The sequence below is a fragment of the Rana temporaria genome, chromosome 8 (genome assembly GCF_905171775.1).
Source record: "Rana temporaria chromosome 8, aRanTem1.1, whole genome shotgun sequence".
Lineage (NCBI taxonomy): Eukaryota > Metazoa > Chordata > Amphibia > Anura > Ranidae > Rana > Rana temporaria.
This window is the reverse complement of record NC_053496.1, coordinates 15,342,941-15,363,305: the sequence shown is the minus strand read 5'-3', so window position 1 is coordinate 15,363,305 and position 20,365 is coordinate 15,342,941. Positions and strand designations below refer to the sequence as shown.

The 20,365-nt window shown below is 44.7% G+C and overlaps 1 protein-coding gene across 1 annotated transcript in view; it reads right to left on the bottom strand.

Moving 5' to 3' along the window:
• The window catches only part of LOC120946696 (alpha-2-macroglobulin-like), a 108,543-nt gene extending 88,521 nt beyond the window's left edge, over positions 1–20,022 (bottom strand). The window contains exon 1 of the mRNA XM_040361326.1: positions 19,896–20,022. Within this exon, the coding sequence (XP_040217260.1) occupies positions 19,896–19,963 (68 nt within the window). The 5' untranslated portion in view covers positions 19,964–20,022. The remainder of the gene's footprint in view (positions 1–19,895) is intronic.
• Between the last annotated feature and the right edge of the window lie 343 nt (positions 20,023–20,365).

The window sequence follows — 20,365 nt, the reverse complement described above, 5'->3', positions numbered from 1 at the left end:
TACCATCCTAACTACCGGGGATACGGAGGCCCCCGGAGCTGTAGTTTCCCGGGGTATACCAAGACTACAGTGGCGTCACGTGACAGAGAGGGTTAATACCATCTGGCCCTCACTAAGGGTTAATACCACCTGACCCTGGGCTCCTAGCCCCAAGAACCAATAAACTAACCATCAAGCGCATGTGTGTGGCCGTGGGACTCACCCTCCCCGGTCACCACATCGTTTTCTGGCGTCACGAACAGGATATGGGTGTACGCCTTAACCATTCAGCCACTAAAGCAAGTCCTCCCCCCCCCCCAGAATCTGAACTGTGTCATTGAAAGTAATTTACTCAGCGAGGCGCATATACAAGTGGTGGGGGAGGTGAAGGAAAGACTGTTAGCTGCCATTGTTAAGTGGAGAAAGTCTGTACCTGAAGGGGTTAAATTGTTTCCAGCATTTCCCGCGTGCGGGAGCGGTCGCAGCTCCGCCCAGTCAAGCCCCGGCGGTGACGCCTCTTCAGTGTGCAAGCCGGAACTAGAGAATCCACTCTGTGTTGCACGGAGGAAACAATTGCTGACCGGACCAAAAAAAAGGAAGTTGCCGGGCGCAGCCATAGCAACGTGTCCGGCAATAAAACACAGCGCACTCAACGACATCGCACTCAAAGACAGCGCTCTCAAAGTTTCTTAAAGTGACAGTGCACTCAAAGACAGCGCTCTCAAAGTTTCTTAAAGTAACAGCGCACTCAAACAAGGCTACAACATGTCAGCCCCAAGATCACCAGATGCAGGTGATGTACCAGATCCTCTTGCGGCTCCTGCACAAGCTACCCCTCCGGGATCACCTCCAGTACGACGTCATGACAGTGGGGCCCCCCCATTCTACCTGGGGAAGCCTGTGTTGCCTAACTACAGAGGGGATCCCTTTTCCCTCAAGGATTTCCAGGAGAGCTTCCAAAGCATTTTCTCTCTCTACTCTCTCCCCCCTAACCAACAGGTGCTGTTGCTCTTGGGACAGTTGCAGGGACCTGCACGTGAGGAAGTCCGTACCTGGCCCACTTCTGAGAAAACTACAGTAGATCAGATCTTCGAGGGATTACATCAGGTATTTGAGTCCCACTCACCCTCAGAGGTCCGCCTCAGGCTGTACGAGAGGCGACAAAAGCCGGGGGAAACACTAAGGGCATATACAGTAGCCTTGCAGAATGCCCTGGAGGCAGTCCAGAAACTGGACAATATCACCCCTGACCAGGGTAACAAACTATTGATGGATAGATTCATAGAAGGGGTCCAAAATAAATGGGACAAGGCGCAATTAAAGATGTTAGCTGTACAGAACCCCAATATGTCTTTTTCTGCCTTTAAGCGCCTAGCCCTTCAAGTTATAGAGCAGGGGGCAAGCCCCGAGGAGCATCCTGACCCTAAAACGGAACCCATGGGTGCGGCGGCGTGCCCTGCACCACTGTTACCACCAGCCCCCGCACCCGTGGCTGTCACCCTGGCCTCCACTACAATTACTGAGATTCAAGAGGTTAGACAAGATATTGCCCAGCTTACCCAAGTGGTAAAGGAGTTGGCTAATCACACCACTCGGGTACTTAGAGAGCCTCCAGAGACTAGGAGACCTACTCCTGCCCCTCCTCCCCGCTCTAGCGGCCCTCGCTCGGGACCCTCTAGTAGGCCTTACTGTGATTTCTGTGACAAACCCGGTCATTGGAAGATGCAATGCTGGGCTTTAAACGGGCGTCCCCTGAGGTCGAGGACCGGCCCTCAGGAAAACGAATCACAGGTCCAGCAGAAGAGCCAATATACTCAGGACAGTCCTTATACATTGCATCCTGCCCCTATGTAAATGTTACCATAGATGGTGTCCAACTGCAGGCCCTGATTGATACAGGCTCGCAGGTGTCTACCATCTCTAAGGGCCTATTCTATAGGTACTGGAATGTCGATTCATTGTGTGAACCAGATGATATGGATTTTAGTGTCCTGGCAGGGGACGGGAAACCAATTCCCAGACATGGGTACTGGGAGCCCACTATTCAGCTGAGAGGTCACACACTTAGAGGTCAAGGTATAATTGTCACTAATGTCACGGTACCAGGGGCCACAGAGTTTATATTGGGGATGAATATAATGAGACATTGCTTCAGTGATATTTTGGATGCCTTGCATGCCTCTCTCCCCCACATGTCTTCCTCAGGTCAGAGGACTGCGCAACACCATCTCAAAATTCTGAAAGCAGAACAGAAGTTCGCGAACCGGAGAGGAGAAATCGGTAAAGTTCGGATCCAAGACATGAGGCCCGTGACCCTGCAGCCGAACACAGAGACAATTTTGTGGTGTCGGGCGCGCCCTGGTGTAAGGAATCAGGACTATCAGGCCTTACTGGAGCCCATACAATCTGAAGATTTTCCTTTGGTCCGAGCTGCAAGGAGCCTAGTGACGGTGGTGAATGGACGGGTCCCAGTCCGCCTAGTTAATTTGTCCGGCGTAGCCACCACCCTACCAAAGTACACTCCAGTGGCCCAACTTGTTTTCTTGGACTCCAGCGACATACTCTCTTCACGGAAGGCGGCCCAACAGCTGAGTGCCCAAACCGTGTCAGGGGCTACCGAAAATTCTCCAGAACCTTGGTGGCGCCAACTGCAAATAGGAGGATCTCTCACCCCACCAGAACAAGTCGAAGGGGTCATCGAGGTGGTGAAGGAGTGCCAGAGTGCCTTCAGCAAACACCCGACCGATTTTGGAAAAACCTCCATGATTAAGCATCGAATCCTGACCGGCGAAAAACCCCCCATCAAGGAAAGGCATCGGCCTGTGGCACCAGGCATGTACCAAACCGTCAAGAAACTGTTAACCGACATGAAGGAGGCAGATGTAATACAAGAGAGCCAGAGTCCCTGGGCAGCACCCATGGTGTTAGTTAAGAAGAAGGATGGGACCATCCGTTTCTGTGTTGATTACAGGAAGTTGAACGACATCACCCATAAAGACGCATACCCTCTCCCCCGGATTGAGGAGTCACTCACCGCGTTGGGTTCTGCGGCCTACTTCTCTACATTGGATCTGACCAGCGGATACTGGCAGGTGCCCATGGCCGTCGAAGACAGGGAGAAAACAGCCTTTGTCACCCCCATGGGTCTTTTCGAATTTAAAAGTATGCCCTTTGGGCTGTGCAATGCCCCAGCAACCTTTCAACGGCTGATGGAGAGATGTCTGGGACACCTTAACTTCCAGAGTGTCCTACTCTACCTGGATGACGTGATTGTGTATTCCAAATCCTATCAGGAACATTTGACTCACCTGTCCGACGTCTTCCAAGTACTGATCCAGCTAAAGTCGAAGTTGTCAAGAATTGGCCTATCCCACGCACCGTTAAGGATATTCGGAGCTTCTTAGGATTTTCAGGATATTACCGCCGCTTTATTCCTCACTTTGCACAAATTGCCGAGCCATTGACCTCTCTCCTGCGAGGCACGGCGAAGGGGAACTATAATGGCAAGCTGCCTGTGGAATGGGCCAAAGAGCAAGAGGTGGCCTTCCAGGCTCTAAAACATCTATTGACAGAGCCTCCCATCCTGGCCTATCCGGATTATACTCAGCCTTTCCGACTGTATACAGATGCCAGCTTTGAAGGACTCGGGGCAGTGTTGTCCCAGATGCAGGGAAAACAAGAGAGGGTGATAGCTTACGCCAGCCGGAATCTGCGAGGGGCTGAGAAGAATGATTCTAACTACAGTTCCTTCAAGTTAGAGCTCCTGGCCCTCGTGTGGGCAGTCACCGAAAAATTTAAGGACTATTTGTCAGCCACCTCATTCACAGTCTACACCGATAACAACCCCCTGGCTCACCTGAACACCGCTAAACTAGGTGCCCTTGAGCAAAGATGGGCCTCCAGACTGGCCAACTATGACTTCTCTATCAAGTACCGAAGTGGCAAGTCTAATATTAATGCGGATGTGCTATCACGCATGGCTCCTGGCGAAGATCCCCCAGTGGAGGACAAGTGGAAAGATGTGGAGATGCCTCCCTTCTATCAAAGATTCGTGAATCAGGATGTGGTCGTCACCCGCGAGGGGAGTGAATCTGGGTCTAAAGCAATCCAGGAAGACCTGTATACCTGGAGGACCCTACAGGAAGAAAGTCAGACTATGGGAGATCTGCAGGAGTATTTATTGACCAGGAGAGTACCTCCCCGGTTACGATGGGGCCAGAATGACTACGAATTGAAGCGATTGTGGCGTCAGAGGAAAAGACTCTTTGTGCACAAAGGAATGGTGTACAGGAACTTCTTGGACCCAGTGTCGGGTGAAAGGCTACACCAAATTCTGATCCCTCGGAGAGATGCTGCCATGGTATTGAATGCCTACCACGACCAGTCAGGACACTTTGGGGTCCATAAAACAGAAGCCACCATCCGACGCCGGTTCTACTGGATTGGAATGAGGAGCGACGTTGAAAAGTGGTGCAGTGAGTGTGCAGTCTGCAATATCACCAAGAATGGTCGCAAGAATGCGCGAGCACCTCTCCATTCCATTCAGAGCGAGAGGCCCAACCAATTGGTCGCCTTGGATCATGTCAAGCTGTCACCTACCCGGTCCGGGTATTCATATGCTCTCACCATGGTGGATCACTATTCCAAGTGGGTAGTGGTTGTGCCAGTCAAAGACTTAACAGCCAAGACGACAGCCCAGAAGTTCTACACCCATTGGGTACAGATACTTGGATGTCCTGAAACTGTCTTGTCCGACCGAGGTCCGGCCTTTGAGGCTCAACTGTTTCAAGAATTGTGCCAGTTCCATGCTTGTAAGAAACTCAGGACCACTGCCTATCATCCGCAAGGGAATGGACTCTGTGAGAGAATCAACCAGGTGTTTATCCACATGCTGAGAGCGGCTTCTGTATCCCGACCTGAAGAGTGGCCTCAACTAATGCCTGAATTGTTGGAAATCTACAACAATACCATCCACTGTTCCACTGGTTATACTCCATTTTACCTCATGATGGGCCGACACGGTCAACTGCCTAAAGACAGGGTCTTTGGACTTCAAGCACCTTTCAACCACTCCCCCCAGGCCTCTTCGGAGTGGGTCTCGGAACATCAGAAAAGGATTCAGAAAGCGAGAGAGATAGTCAACAAAAAGATGGGCGAGGCACACTATAGGCAGCAACAGGACTACAACCACCATGCCTCTTGTTATATCCTCTGTGTTGAGAGGGACACAAGACTCTGGTCTGGAACAATGGATGTTTATTCAGTACATGCTGTACCCCAGAACATGCATCTCAGGACATTACAGGTTATCTCTGCTTTCTACATGTGGTCTCTCTAAGATGGCTACTATGCCCCTTGACCCTTGTCATCACTGCTGGGTGGAGCCAGCCTTAAAGTGCCAGTACATGTGAAACCCTTCAGGTATAACACCTCTGCCCAGCCGTTGCAAGTTGGTGATAAAGTCTGGCTGAAGAAGCATCCTAGAACCCATAAGTTGGACTCCCTTTGGGAAACTGAACCATACACAGTGATTTCCATCCCTTACCCGGACTCTGATGTCTACTCAGTTCAAAAAGCCGGATATGAACCACAAGTTGTCCACCGAAACCGGATCAAGCTGTGTCACAAAGGGAACCTGCCTGTGTTGGTGCCTCCTTCTGCACCACCAAGTCTTCCACCTCCAGTTCAGCCAGCACAAGTGCGGCCCACCAAGCTAGTTGAGCCTGAGAGGCCACTCCTGATGTTCGAAGATGATCCTCTCTTCCCTTCTGACCAAAACGTCTTCTTTGGTTATGTGCCAATCAGTTCCATTCCATCAACCTCAGTCTTGGCACCAGAAGCTCCAGAGTTTACTCCAGCCATCCGCTCACCTGCTGCAGTCCCATCAGAACCTTCTAATGTGGGAAGAAGCTCCATAAGTCAAGAGCCATCACTGGCCCCCATTGTCCAAGATGAAGGTGCAGCTGTCAGTCCAGAAGAAGCAAGTGTTCAAGGAGAAAACAGTGCTCCAGAAAACTCAGAAATGGTGTTGCGTAGATCCGCCAGACCTAATTTCGGATATCCCCCAGCAAGATATAGGGATTAATCCATTAATTATACCTACAATATATGTAGATAGACTACATACACCTCAGTTAGTATACATCTCAAGTATACATCATTACTAACTAATATGTCACTAGTTGCCTACTTACCTTATTTAGTGTATAGGAACATACCTGGCCAGTAAGTCTCCTATCCCTCACTTAAGCACTACAAAAAGAAAAGGGGTATCCTCTAAGAAATGTCTAATTGTGTACTTCAGGCATAGAATAAAAATGTCTAGCAAATATTAAAGTGTGTTCTGGGGAGAAGAGCTAATAGCCTAAGGGCCCCAGTAGCCAAGGCATTGGGTAGAAAGCCTCCGGCAGCCCAATCCAAAACCTACTCAGTCTTAAAAGTGTGATCTAACAATAATATACTGTTCAAAACTGAGTGATAACGTTTAACAGATATGTATTCTGTCTGGGACCCAGATAACCACTTACCCTGTACAAAATAATGATCTCACTTATCTAATAAGCCTGCAAGGGACATTTATGTGTATAATGCCTCAGGACTTATCATATGATCCTGTTCGTATATGTTTCTTTTTCCAAAGAACCTGGAACGGACATTGGTGTACAAATGCCTCAGGACTTCTAGTGGCCCCAAGGTCACCTCATTCCTCAATCCGTCAGTGCCTTCATCGTCGAGGACGACTTCTGTTTAGTGGTGGGGTTTGTGGTGTCCCAGTGCAGGTATTTGCTGTAGGCCCTGTCAGATTGAGGCCCTCGGCTTGTGGGGTTGATTTAGATTTGTAATGATTCACTGATATAATCTGTGGAAATAAGCAAAGACAAACGAACACACACTCACTCAGCTTCTGGGGGCTGGAGCTGTAGCACAAAACAGACAGACACAGAGATGCAGGGGGTAAAATGTGAGCAGAATGCTGATGGCAATCTTCTCATTCTTAGCTTTATTCTCCTTATGTCGTCACAGAATACACACCCATCAATCCCTCCCAATAACCCTTTACTCCACCCAGTTACCCTCCCATTCTGTTAATCCACATGGCAAAGTCTTTGTTCCATCATAAATGATAGGGGTCTCTCGATCAGAACTGCAAGGATGTAGTGAGGTGGGCTGGAAAGGGGCATGTCCAGGACAGGAGGAAGGATATTCGTTGGGAAATAGTTCCAGCAAATCGCCCATTTACAAATCCATACACAGGAAACCAGCACGTTGCCTTTTAAGGGAAAAACAGTCCAGGCTACAAATTCCTTTTCCATCTCCAAAAGGCAGGATGTAGCAAAGTCACAATTTCCTCTTGAAATGATCAGGAATGCAGGGAAGAGTGAATTACAATGGGGGATGGGGAAGCTTCATTTGAAAAGTCCTCTGCTTCTTAATTTGGAAAACAGTTCTGCTTTTCACAAAACATCAAATCCCTTTAAAACAATCTCTGATAGAACTTATCAAGGAAAATAAGCAATATACTAAAGAAATATTACCGAAATACACTTTAATATTTCTAATCATAACATAAAATTTTCATTTTAGTTTCACGTCTATCACAGCCCCCCCTTGAAATGAATATTTTATCAGTTCATTCTCTTTGTTATTTCTTAACAGACAAGGACGGTAATGGAGGACACGGTCCATATAACAAAACATTATCATAACCAATATAAACAGAATTGCTATACCTATTTGAGTACAAATGTGTTATCACCCAAAATATTGTCCGCAGGTGACATTCTAAATGCCCCCCTTGTTCACCTAATATCCTGTATAAGGCCATAATTTTATACAAAGTCATTTGTGAAGCGGCCTCTAGGTGTTCAGTAATATACTGGAATGCATTCTTGTTTATAGTTAACAAACCTCTATTGACCATAGCAACCATAATTGATCCAATCTACATTTACATTACTAAGTTAAATTTCATAAAAGCATCCGTTCCCACCAAATTACTATATTTCCCTTCATTAGCATTTTAATTTTATATTGGGCTCTGTCCTAAATATTTTATTTCCTAAAGAAACTTTATTTATTTATTACTTTATTTTTCACTATTTTATCTGACCTTTTTTAAGCTATGCAGATTAACACCATATTTCATTCTCTTTAAAATAACACCCTTTAAGTAAGGTATTCTTCAAACCAAATGGTGCAAAAACCCACAGAAAGAGAGAGAGAGAGAAAAAGAAAGAAAGAAAGAGAATATTTTATTATTAAGGGCAGATCTTCTAATGATTGTGTACAAATTACCTTTTATTATTAAAGAAAGATTTACCCTCATAATACGCTTCCATAGTTTACTTAACATAAACTCTGATATTTATTTGTTTTTCCCTTCAAACTTGCAAAAGAGCCATTGTAAAGCACAGCAGCTGAGGATGCTTAGACTGGGAGTCGGATTTCAAGCTAGCACTCACTCCTGTAAACCACCACAGCCTGTAACCTGATCTGCTGTTAATGACCTCTAAGGGAAAACATCTGTCCCCCCCATGCTTGGAGCAGATTGTACAAGTTTTAGACCATATACAATCCAATCGAATTGCATCGTTTTTCTCATTTTTAACTCTTTTTCAAAAATTTTAAAACATATTTGGTTTGTACATCTGCCAAAAATCATGTACACCACATTATAACATGACATTCCTTAACTTCCAATAGCGACAAAAGATCGCTTAGAGGACAAATCTCATGAAATCCACTGACCAGTCCCTGCGCATGAACCGACCATTGTTTTCTACTGATAAAGTCACTCATAATTACTCACAATCTATATTTTATCAGAAATGTCATTTTATAATAACTTTTAACACTTGTTTATTTTTTAATTTTATTTTTACAATTTTTATAATAATATTTTTTATAAAGTTGTTAGATTGAACATAACTTTCATATTTTAATATTTTTCTCTGGGGAACCTTATAATAAACCAAACCCAAGTTTAGAATCTGTTGTAAACATTGCTCAAACCTCTACTTATTAATTCTTACAACCAGATCTGTAGGATTTCAGTTAAACAAAAAATACCATGTTGTTTACCATAGACTGAATTGTATACAATTCTTCACACAATCTCAATCAACAATTTTCCCATTAAACCTTTGTTCTAATCCCATGCATGTTTTGACATGTCATAATACATTTTCAGTTGTTGGGGTAAACATATTCATAAACATTTACAGGCAGAATTAAACTTAATTATCTCATTAAAGAACTTCTTTACACTCTGACATGAATTAACTAATTACCCTATGTAACCGGGACCCCCCTTTGAGATATTCCAACCCACAAACCCCAGTGGTCACAATCCCATGTATTTGAAAAAAAGATATATAATTTCATTCAGGTTTGGGCACAGTCCATAATATCACTCATCTTCCAGAGAATATTTTCGAAGGAACCTCTTAATCATCACCCAGGGGATATTGGTAATTATCGGTACCTACATCAGGAATGTGAGAAAAACTCGTACACGAATATTAGTTACCTATTTTCAAAAGCGGTCACATAATCATAGCTCATAACAATCTAATCTAGAGACTGTCTCAAACAAGATTTCAGAAAGGGATAATGTATTGAATGCTCCCCCCTTGGGGCCACTTACCCACTTAACCCTGAGGATGGCATGGCACAGCATGTGGAATAAAACCATTTAAATGTACTATGTAAAATGTTCTACTGTTCCAATGTGATACCCAGAATCTCCTCATCCCTCATTTGTGACTTGTGAACACAGCTTCTGTAGTCATGAACGCCAGGATTTACACACTCTCTCTACCGCTTTTGGGCACCCCATGAGGTCAAGGCATTGAGGTCGGGGCACACATGACAGCATATGAGCGGATTCTACCTTCAGGTAGGTCTGCCACTCCCATCTACATCATTCTCCTCCCTTACGTGTCTGTCCAGCGAAGTGGCATTGTAGTTACCCCCCCCTGGACAGACTAAGGAGGGCATGAAGAAGAAGGCCCGTGGGCCGGAGGGCACAGAATCCAGTATGGGCAGCGGGCAGGAGGCGACACCATATGCGTTCAGAACGAGGCAAAGCCTTCAGCAGGGAAGAGCATCCGGGCAGGCCCATGCTTCCTCCAGCGGGGCATACAGTTGGGCAGAACGTGAGGGGAAAGAAGGGGCACGGCCTCAAGCAGTCGGGCGGGGCCCATGCTTCCAGCAGGCATCGTGGGCAGAACATGAGGGAAACGAAAAGACAATAACAGGCCCTGGGTATCACATTATAAATTTCAAAACTGGCAAAAACCTCTATGTATCAAGTCAAAATACAGTGCATGGCATCGTCAGTGTAAGTGGGCAACCCAGATGGGACAGGTCCCCACAGAACACGCATTCAATCTATCCGATTAAAAGGATAAAAAAAAAAAACGGGACGAAATAATTCACCTAAATTAATTCTCTGTAGAAGATTTTAACTGTAAAATAAAGACTTAACAATTGCTTATTATGTGCATCAAATGTCTGTTCCATATTTTTTAAACCTCAGGAGAAATATCCCATTATTTCTAGTTAAATCGAATTATCTGATAAATCAGCGTACAATGTAACAGGCATATTCAGACCAATTTTAATTGTACAGAAACAGTTGCAATATCCCAAGTCAACCTTTTGTTTAAAAAAAAACTCTGTGTTACAAAAAACTGTCTCCTAGGTTGTCGTCCCTGGGGGGGAAGAGGGGGGCTATCCTCCAACTTGCAAATGTGGCAGAGCTCAGGGCGGGCAGGATGCAGGGGTCTGGACCTCCCACATTCCTCACACACCCAGTTCTATCCCCCCACCAGGGAGGGGGCAGGAGTATATATTATATCAGGGAGGCATCCCAGAAATATAAAAAAAAAACAGCAAAAATAATAATAAGAAGAATTCATTCACCACTTGCCAACAAGGAATTGGGAAAAGGGATCAATGAATTTCAATGGGAAGAAGAAAAAAAAGGGTTGAAGAAAGGAGAAAGAAATAAGAAAGAAAGAGTTCGATTCCAGCACAGAGTTGAGAACCCAAACGAAAAGTGCATGCAAAGAAAGACACCATAAGTTATATGTTACAGACACAATGTACCATTAGACGCAATCAAATCACTTCTAGCACAGTCAGTACAATTGGCATGCTACATAGAGGGAGAGGAAGTTAGAGGGCTGTGTAGTAGGCAGCAAAGAAAGGGTTGGACGGGAGGATCTAAGAAGAAAATGGTGGAGAGGGGAGGAGCTATGAAAAAAGAGCGGCAAAGATTTGGAGAAGACGGGAGGATCTAAGAAGAAGATTGCGGAGGGGGGGGGGGTGGTTATGAAAAAGGGAGAAGAAAGGGAGGAGCTAAGAAAAAGATGGCAGAGGGGGGAGGAGCTTTTCAGAAAAGGCGGGAAAAATCTAAAGCCAAAGAAAAGCAAAATGGAAGACGAAGAAGAAGGGGAGTCAGAAGTTATAAAGAAAAACGTCAGACTTCTGTAGATGAAAAACAAAAGTCAGTGCCAACAGCAGTCAATACATACAACAAGAAAGCCAGGTATTCTATTCAGTCAAACACAGTTATCCAGCATAATAAAAACACATACATACTGAGAAAGACAAAAGGATCATCCCAGCAAAAAAAATTAACTAGGAAAGGCACAGAAATGAAAAAGTTTCCTGTTCAGACTGCAAAGAGTTAAGACTGCTAGGCAGAAAACCCTTAATTGGTATCCAGCTGTGATGAAAAGCAAAAGGTTTCAGGTCACAAATTAGCACAGTTAGCAGAACAAGAAGCCAGACACAGAATTTAGCAGCCTTTGTCCAGATAAAGGGTTAAGTAAGCTAGCTATTGCAAGCCAGCTGTAACAAAAGGCAGAAGTGTAAGGGAAAAAGCAATTTAAGACACACAAATGTACACAAATAGCCAGCTAGCAGAAGCCACACAAAAACGACCTCCTCCAGCTCAGCCCCCACCTTTCCTAGCACAGGGAAGTTGAGTAAACAAAAATCCCCGCGTTATTCAAAGCAAGGACAAAATGTGGAAAAGCTGACTCAATATCTCACCACAGACATACTCAAATAAACCCCAGAATCCCAGTTCCCCAATTAATCTAAACAAGGAGGTTTGGAATATTTTTACACAAGCATAAAATAAAACAAACCCATATCTTCGCAGCCAACTTCCTTAGAGCTGTCCCAGGCTCAACCCAGCCAGCATGCACTCCCCGTGCACACCCCTTTATCACATCGGCTTAATCCGAGACGATGTACGACCAGTACCTTAACTTAGTAGGCCGATTTCACACACAGTCAAACAACCCACAAGCTCACACCCTTCTACTCAAGCTACTCGCACCCTTCTACTCACAGGCAGCAAGACACCAAAAAAAATTAATAGCAGTGAATCAACACAAACCGGGGTTCGCTTCTGGACCAGAATTATACCGTCTGTTTCAAAGGCTCGGAATTTGTAGACAAACTAGATGGGAACAGAGGCCGTCCAGCCTGTAACACGGTGTAAGGGAGCCAAAAAAAAACTCGCACTTACCGTGTTTAGGGGTTCATGACGCCCCTTTCAATGGTAGACGGTCCCTCAATTCTCAGCCAGTTTCTTGTGCGTCCACAAAGTCTGTCCTTGAAGTCCAAAAGAAGCACGTTGAGCGTCAATTGATTTAGATTTGTAATGATTCACTGATATAATCTGTGGAAATAAGCAAAGACAAACGAACACACACTCACTCAGCTTCTGGGGGCTGGAGCTGTAGCACAAAACAGACAGACACAGAGATGCAGGGGGTAAAATGTGAGCAGAATGCTGATGGCAATCTTCTCATTCTTAGCTTTATTCTCCTTATGTCGTCACAGAATACACACCCATCAATCCCTCCCAATAACCCTTTACTCCACCCAGTTACCCTCCCATTCTGTTAATCCACATGGCAAAGTCTTTGTTCCATCATAAATGATAGGGGTCTCTCGATCAGAACTGCAAGGATGTAGTGAGGTGGGCTGGAAAGGGGCATGTCCAGGACAGGAGGAAGGATATTCGTTGGGAAATAGTTCCAGCAAATCGCCCATTTACAAATCCATACACAGGAAACCAGCACGTTGCCTTTTAAGGGAAAAACAGTCCAGGCTACAAATTCCTTTTCCATCTCCAAAAGGCAGGATGTAGCAAAGTCACAATTTCCTCTTGAAATGATCAGGAATGCAGGGAAGAGTGAATTACAATGGGGGATGGGGAAGCTTCATTTGAAAAGTCCTCTGCTTCTTAATTTGGAAAACAGTTCTGCTTTTCACAAAACATCAAATCCCTTTAAAACAATCTCTGATAGAACTTATCAAGGAAAATAAGCAATATACTAAAGAAATATTACCGAAATACACTTTAATATTTCTAATCATAACATAAAATTTTCATTTTAGTTTCACGTCTATCACAGGGTCTCCCCTGCAGGGACTCAGCTAGTTATGATGTGATTTATACTGTTATGGTTGATAATACGTTTATTAGGTGTGTATAGCTTTAAGGGGTTTAGCCAGCCATCTCATGTTCAGTCAGAGTGTATTACCATCTCATGTTCATGTGTATTAGAGTCGGGAGGACTGAATGCTAGACAGTACCTTATTGTGTTGTGTTATACTACAGGTCAGTCTCTATGATCCACAGCTCTCAACCAATAGGCTTCAGTCTAAACAGGCCCTTATAAGGGATTGTACTTCCTGTTTAAGCCAGTCTAATGCTTCACACAGTTCCTGGCAGAGCAGAGCAACACAAAGTCAGAGGAGAGGCAGTGCAGGCCCGAAGCCTCCAGGAGAAAATACAGCAAAGAGTGGAGTATCCCTAAACATTACAGAACCAGTACTTCAGCTCATTTATCAGATCAATCCGTTATTCCGGCAAAAAGCCTCAAGTCTACAGACACTTCAGTAAGTGTATCTTTTTTTCAGCCTAGTTAAGCATAGGCCCTGAATTACTATCCGGCTTTTGCAGCCGAGTATATACAGTATATGATCAACTAAGCTCAAGCATTATCAGCTGTGTGATCCAGAGACTGCCTGCAGAACATTTTGACACTCTGTTTAAAGCTGTGAAGATTTTGACACCTGCCTTCATGCCAGTAAAGCCTTTGTTGTTTTAACCCCCTGTTGTGGACTGTGTTATTACCATCCTAACTAGCGGGGATACGGAGGCCCCCGGAGCTGTAGTTTCCCGGGGTATACCAAGACTACAGTGGCGTCACGTGACAGAGAGGGTTAATACCATCTGGCCCTCACTAAGGGTTAATACCACCTGACCCTGGGCTCCTAGCCCCAAGAACCAATAACCATCAAGCGCATGTGTGTGGCCGTGGGACTCACCCTCCCCGGTCACCACAAGTGTCTTTCTTAAAAGTCAGCAGCTACAGTGTTTGTAGCTGCTGACTTAAAGAGGATCTCCACCCTCAATTCAACTGCAGCTCAATATTCCTACTGCTCCTAAATAATGAGGAATTGGCTATTTTCATTTAATATAGTGTTCGTGTACCTTATTAATCAGCCAGGCTTCCGGTCTGCCCCCCCTCGGGTTTTCGACATGTTTTCTCCAGTTTCCTGTGCCGCGCTGTGTCTGCTGGGAGCCTGTGTCAGAGCTCCCTAATTATAATATTCCGCTCTGTTAGCAAACATCGCGCGACTTCGTTTTGCAGGAAGTGACGCGGATGTAAACAAAGGAAGGGGCGGGCGTTTTAAACTTCCGGTCTTTTAGGCTGTGCTTGTGTTACTCGAGGCTGTGTTATCATCACAACGGGGCGGGAACTTTTCATTCATACGCCTGCCGTTGCGATGACAACAGAGGCGCTCACGCCGCCGGTCACCTTTGCCAGTGCACATGCGCGAGATCGAGCAGTGGATGCTGGGACAGCATCCACCGCAAATAGGAAGTGCCTGCCTATGGGAATCTAACGCCCATAGCTAAGATGGCAACGGCAGGAAACACAGAATATAAGTATTTATTGGGGACAATATTACAGCGGAGCGGCGGTGGGACACCGGAAACGTGAGTTTAGCACAGCAGTGCTATTACACATTTAAATAGACCATTTAAAAAAAAACGATTTTGCGTGGGAGATCTGCTTTAATAATTTTTTTAGCCGGACCTCTGCTTTAACTACAGTAATCATACATCAGCCTGTGATATTGCCAGTCACTTCATACATAGTAGCAGCTAGAGATCGGCTAAACACCCCCCCCCCCCTCCCCAGTTTAGTTTACTACAGACCTTTCGAACATCGCAAACGTTCGGAGCCAAACATTAAAGTCTATGGTACCCGACCTGGAAAAATTGAAATGGGAAAAGTGCCCATTTTGAAGGCTTATATGCAAGTTATTGGGAAAACAATGGGTATGGAGGTGCTGGTTTTGCCCTGGGGGGACATGTATCAATGAAAAAAAAATCATAACGAAAGATAATTTTTGTGAATTGGTAATGGGGTACATTGTACCTCTACCATTGCACTAAGGAAGTGTAAGGAATTGTAAAAAAAAAATATAAAATACAAATTCAGTGGTGGTAATCAACTCTCGGTCTCCGCTCCAACGCTGTCAGTATCCTTGCGACCGGTGATCTTCTCTCCAGGGTCCAGCAATGAGAAGATCTCTTCATCCAGGTCCGAGAGCCAGCGCACGCATCACCGCCTGTCTACACCGGAGACAGTCCAGCGAATGACGTGGCTTCAGCCAGTGACAGCTCTTATGTAGGTGAGGGTGGGGCCACCCGTCACGTGACTCCGCCCCCTCTGACGCACCCGTCACGTCACTGGGAAAGCCTGGGCTCTCCCTTGCGTCAGAGGGGGACGAGGTCACGTGACGGGTGGCCCCGCCCTCACCTACATAAGAGCTGTCACTGGCTGAAGCCGCGTCATTCGCCGGGCTGTCTCCGGTTGAGACAGGCGGCGATGCGTGCGCTGGATCCCGGACCTGGATGAAGAGATCTTCTCATCGCTGGACCCCGGCGGAGAAGAGATCACCCGTCGCAGGATACTGACAACGTTGGAGCGGAGACCCAGAGTGGATTACCACCGCTGGATTTATTTATTTATTTATTTATTTATTTATTAAATAAAGGACTTTCTCCACGATGTGTGTGTTTTATTTTTACAATTCTTTACACTTCCTTCCGCTGACTAACCCCCCAGCCAGAACGGCTCGGATGCTGGGGGCAAGCTTACTGAGGAAGAACAGGAAGTGAGAAATTCAGACAAAGAAAAACATCATTTAGAAGGGAAATCGAAGGAAAAGGTAAGTGAACCAACAATGCACTAGATTAATGGAACCTATTTATAAAATAAAAAAATGAACCTTTACAACCCCTTTAAGGCAGGCCATACACGGGTCTTTCGAAAATCTTATCTCAGAATTTTCGTTCGTATTTCGCACCATTAGTGGCTTGAAGCAACAGATGATTTTCGTGCGGCCATTGAATTTTAATAATCGGACAATTTTTTTAAAAAACAAGCGATTTTCTAATTAATGATGGGAGAATCGTGTAATGTAATTAAAAAAGAAATGCGCATGTGCAAGAAAAGAAAATTTCCAGAAAGAAAAGAAAATTCCCAGAAAGAAAAGAAGAATTCCAGCCACGAAAAAAAAATTCTGTAGCAACAGGGGGTGAAATTGAAGGTTTGGTTGGTCGAATTTCGAAATCAATGGTGGCACCAGGGGTCAAGTCCTGGGGAAAAAAGTGTGGGAACTCCCACCCAAGATCCACTCCCCCACCAAAAAAATTTATAAAAATGATACGCTCATATGCATAATTACTAAACCGCATGTTTTTTTTTCTTTTCGATCCACTGTACCTTAGTAATCCATTATGTTACTGGCCGCTTCCTGTGTATGGATTCATCAGGTAGTGTGCGCAGGGCCGCTGATAAGCCAGTACAACTGGCCCTGTTGTAGTGGGCCCCGGGCCAGCAGGGGCCCGGATGGCAACCCCCTTTAAAAAAAAAAAAAATCTTTTTTTAGGGGTCCGGAGGCAACTCCCATTTTTTTTATTTTTTTTTAATAAAAAATATATATATATATTTTTAATATATTTTTATTTTATTTTTTATTAAAGGGACATTTTTGTTTTTTAGAGGTCCGGAGGTCCCCAGGGGTCCGAAGGCCCCCAGGGCCCCGCATGGCAACCCCCCCTTTTTTAATAGATTTTTTATAAAAAATATATATATTTTTTTATTAAAGGGCCAATTTTTTTTTTTCTTAGGGGTACGGGGGTATATATATATATTAAAGGGCTCATGAGGTTTCCAGGGCCCCATGTGGCAAATCCCTCCTTTTTTTTTTATAAATGTTTTTTTTTTTTTATTAAAGGGCCCAGAGGTCCCCAGGGCCCTGGATGGCAACCCCCCCTTTTTTTTATAAATGTTTATTTATTCATTTTATATATATATATATATATATATATATATTTTTTTACATTTTTATTAATAATTTGTAAAGGGCCCCCCTCCGCTTCTCAATTTCAATTTCAGACAGCAGCACCCCCCCCCCCCGGTTCTCTGCTCCAGGGGGCCCATGACTGAAGCTGTGTAAGGGGCCCCATAATTCCTGATGGCGGCCCTGAGTGTGCGGGTATTCCATCACTTCCTCGATGCCGCAATGTCTCCTGGGAACAATGACAAAAGCTCCCAGGAGACATTGCGGCATGGGGGAAGTGACGGAATACCCGCACACTACCCGATGAATCCATATACAGGAAGCGGCCAGTAACATAAAGGATTACTAAGGTTCGCCTGCCCCTGACAGTGACTCGAGCTGGGCATCGCCGCTTAGTGAAGGATTGGCTTGGCTGCTCTAGTCCTGCAAAGGGAACTGAGTTCCTGCTGTGAAAAAAGTGCAGGAACTCCATTCCCACGCGTTCCCGCAGGACTTGAGCCCTGGGTGGCCTGGGAGCCCTCGGGCTCGGGCTTTCACACTGAGAAGGCTGGGCAGGAGTTTTTCAGGCGGTATTTAGGCGCTATTTTTAGCGCTGTACCGCCTGAAAAACTCCTCAGTGTGAAAGGGGTCTAAGTGCCCGGTCACACTACTGTGACTTGGGATCCGACTTGTGTCGCCCCAAATCGTGCGACATGAGAAATACAATGGAAGTGAATGGAGCCGTCTTAACCACTTAAGATCCCCTTCACGCCAATATACGTCGGCAGAATGGCACGGCTGGGCACATTAACGTATAGGAACGTTGCTCTTTAAGCCCAGGCACGGGGTCGCGGGCGCGTGCCCGCTTTTGCGCTCCCGCGACCCGGTCCGAAGCTCCGTGACCGTGATTGTGGGACTCACGGACCCGATCGCCGCTGGAGTCCCGCGATCAGTCCCCGCAGCTGAAGAACGGGGAGAGCCGTGTGTAACGTCACACCTACAGCCACACCACCCCTACAGTTGTAAACACACTTGAGGTCACACATAACCCCATCAACGCCCCTTGTGGTTAACTCCCAAACTGCAACTGTAATTTTCACAATAAACAATGCAATTTATATGCATTTTTTGCTGTGAAAATGACAATGGTCCCAAAAATGTGTCAAAATTGTCCAAAGTGTCCGCCATAATGTTGCAGTCACCAAAAAAATTGTTAATCGCCGCCATTACTAGTAAAAAATGTTTTTTTATAAAAATGCAATAAAACTATCCCCTATTTTGTAAACGCTATAAATTTTGCGCAAACCAACCGATAAACGCTTATTGCGATTTTTTTTATCAAAAATAGGTAGAAGAATACGTATCGGCCTAAACTGAGGAAAAAATTTTTTTTATATATTTTTGGGGGATATTATAGCAAAAAGTAAAAAATATTGCATTTTTTTTTAAATTGTCGCTCTATTTTTGTTTGTAGCACAAAAAATAAAAACCGCAGAGGTGATCAAATACCACCAAAAGAAAGCTCTATTTGTAGGGAAAAAAAGGACGTCAATTTTGTTTGGGAGCCACGTCGCTCGACCACGCAATTGTCAGTTAAAGCGACGCAGTGCCGAATCGCAAAAAGGGGCAAGGTCCTTTAGCTGCATTTTGGTCCAGGTCTTAAAGGATCACTAAAGGAAACATTTTTTGTTAGCTAAATAGCTTCCTTTACCTTACTGCAGTACTGGTTTCATGTCCTCATTGTTAGTTTTTGCTTTGAAGTTGCTGTAATTCTGTCATCTCCACACTTCCTGCTTGTCTGGCTCCTTATGAAAAAACTCATGGGAGCTTCTCACTGTGGTCCAAGCTGTGTGTCTAAAACTCCTCAGAACCAATCAGATTCATTTTAAAAACAAAACACTGCCCTGGATTTGTTTGTTTTTGTTCTGTGGGTCTCTTTACTTCACATAAACATGAAACCAGTTTAAAAGCGAAAGTGAAACTAAAGGCACATTATATGATTGATTTTTATCTATTTTTAATCATTTTTAAAAGGAATCAGTTAACTTTTATGTCTCTATACCCTGTAAACAGTCATTTCAGCAAAATAAAAATTTCCTTTAGTGACCCTTTAAGTGGTTAATGTACACAACTGAAGTCGCTCCGACTTCAGAAAAGGTTCCTGTACTACTTCAAGGCGACTTCTAGGCAACTTGTACCCATAGATTTCAATGAAAGTCGCCTCCAAAGTCGGATCAGGGAATTAAATGAAGCAACTTTACAGGAAGAGAAAAGAGTTTTCTCAGGCAAACCCCTCCCTCCCACAGAGCTGATTGTTGTTTGATTGGCCACTGGCAAAGTTGCCTGTCCTGGAGGCGACTTGAACTTGCCTCAAAGTTGCCTTGCAAAGTCGTGCCGACTTTCATGTCGCTGTAGTGTGAACCGGCACAGAAAAATTCGGTCTTTGTTTTGTAAAAAATAAATAAAAAAAATAAAAAAGGTTTAAGCCCATACAGTGAACACACAAATCATTGTACACTCACAGTTTAGCTTCCAGCAGTCCAGAGATCAGCAGTAATATTACACACACGGGTACACAACGGGGTGACATACTACAAGCCAGCTTCTTCACTGCATGAGAGATCAGTCAGTCTTTATGATACAAAATAAATTGGCGACACAATAAATCATACACACCTCTAAATTTCTGCAATTGGCTGTTCTAGAAAGCATTCGCTGGAGCTTACAAGCCAAATATTTGCTGAGTTCCGATTGGTCAGCTGAAGGTTTGATAGATGTGAAAGAAATGAAAACAATTTCCACATGCCACAAACCATATCACAAACACTGATTTCCGGGATTGCATTGGTGCCAGGTAAACAGTGGCATAACATTAGCCATAGCAACAGCTGCTAGGGGGGCCTTGTGGTAGAAGGGGCCCCATTAAGGGGGCTGTTAAGGCCTTTTAACCTATAAAATCTGTGTGCATGAGAAGATAACACAAATCCAGTAT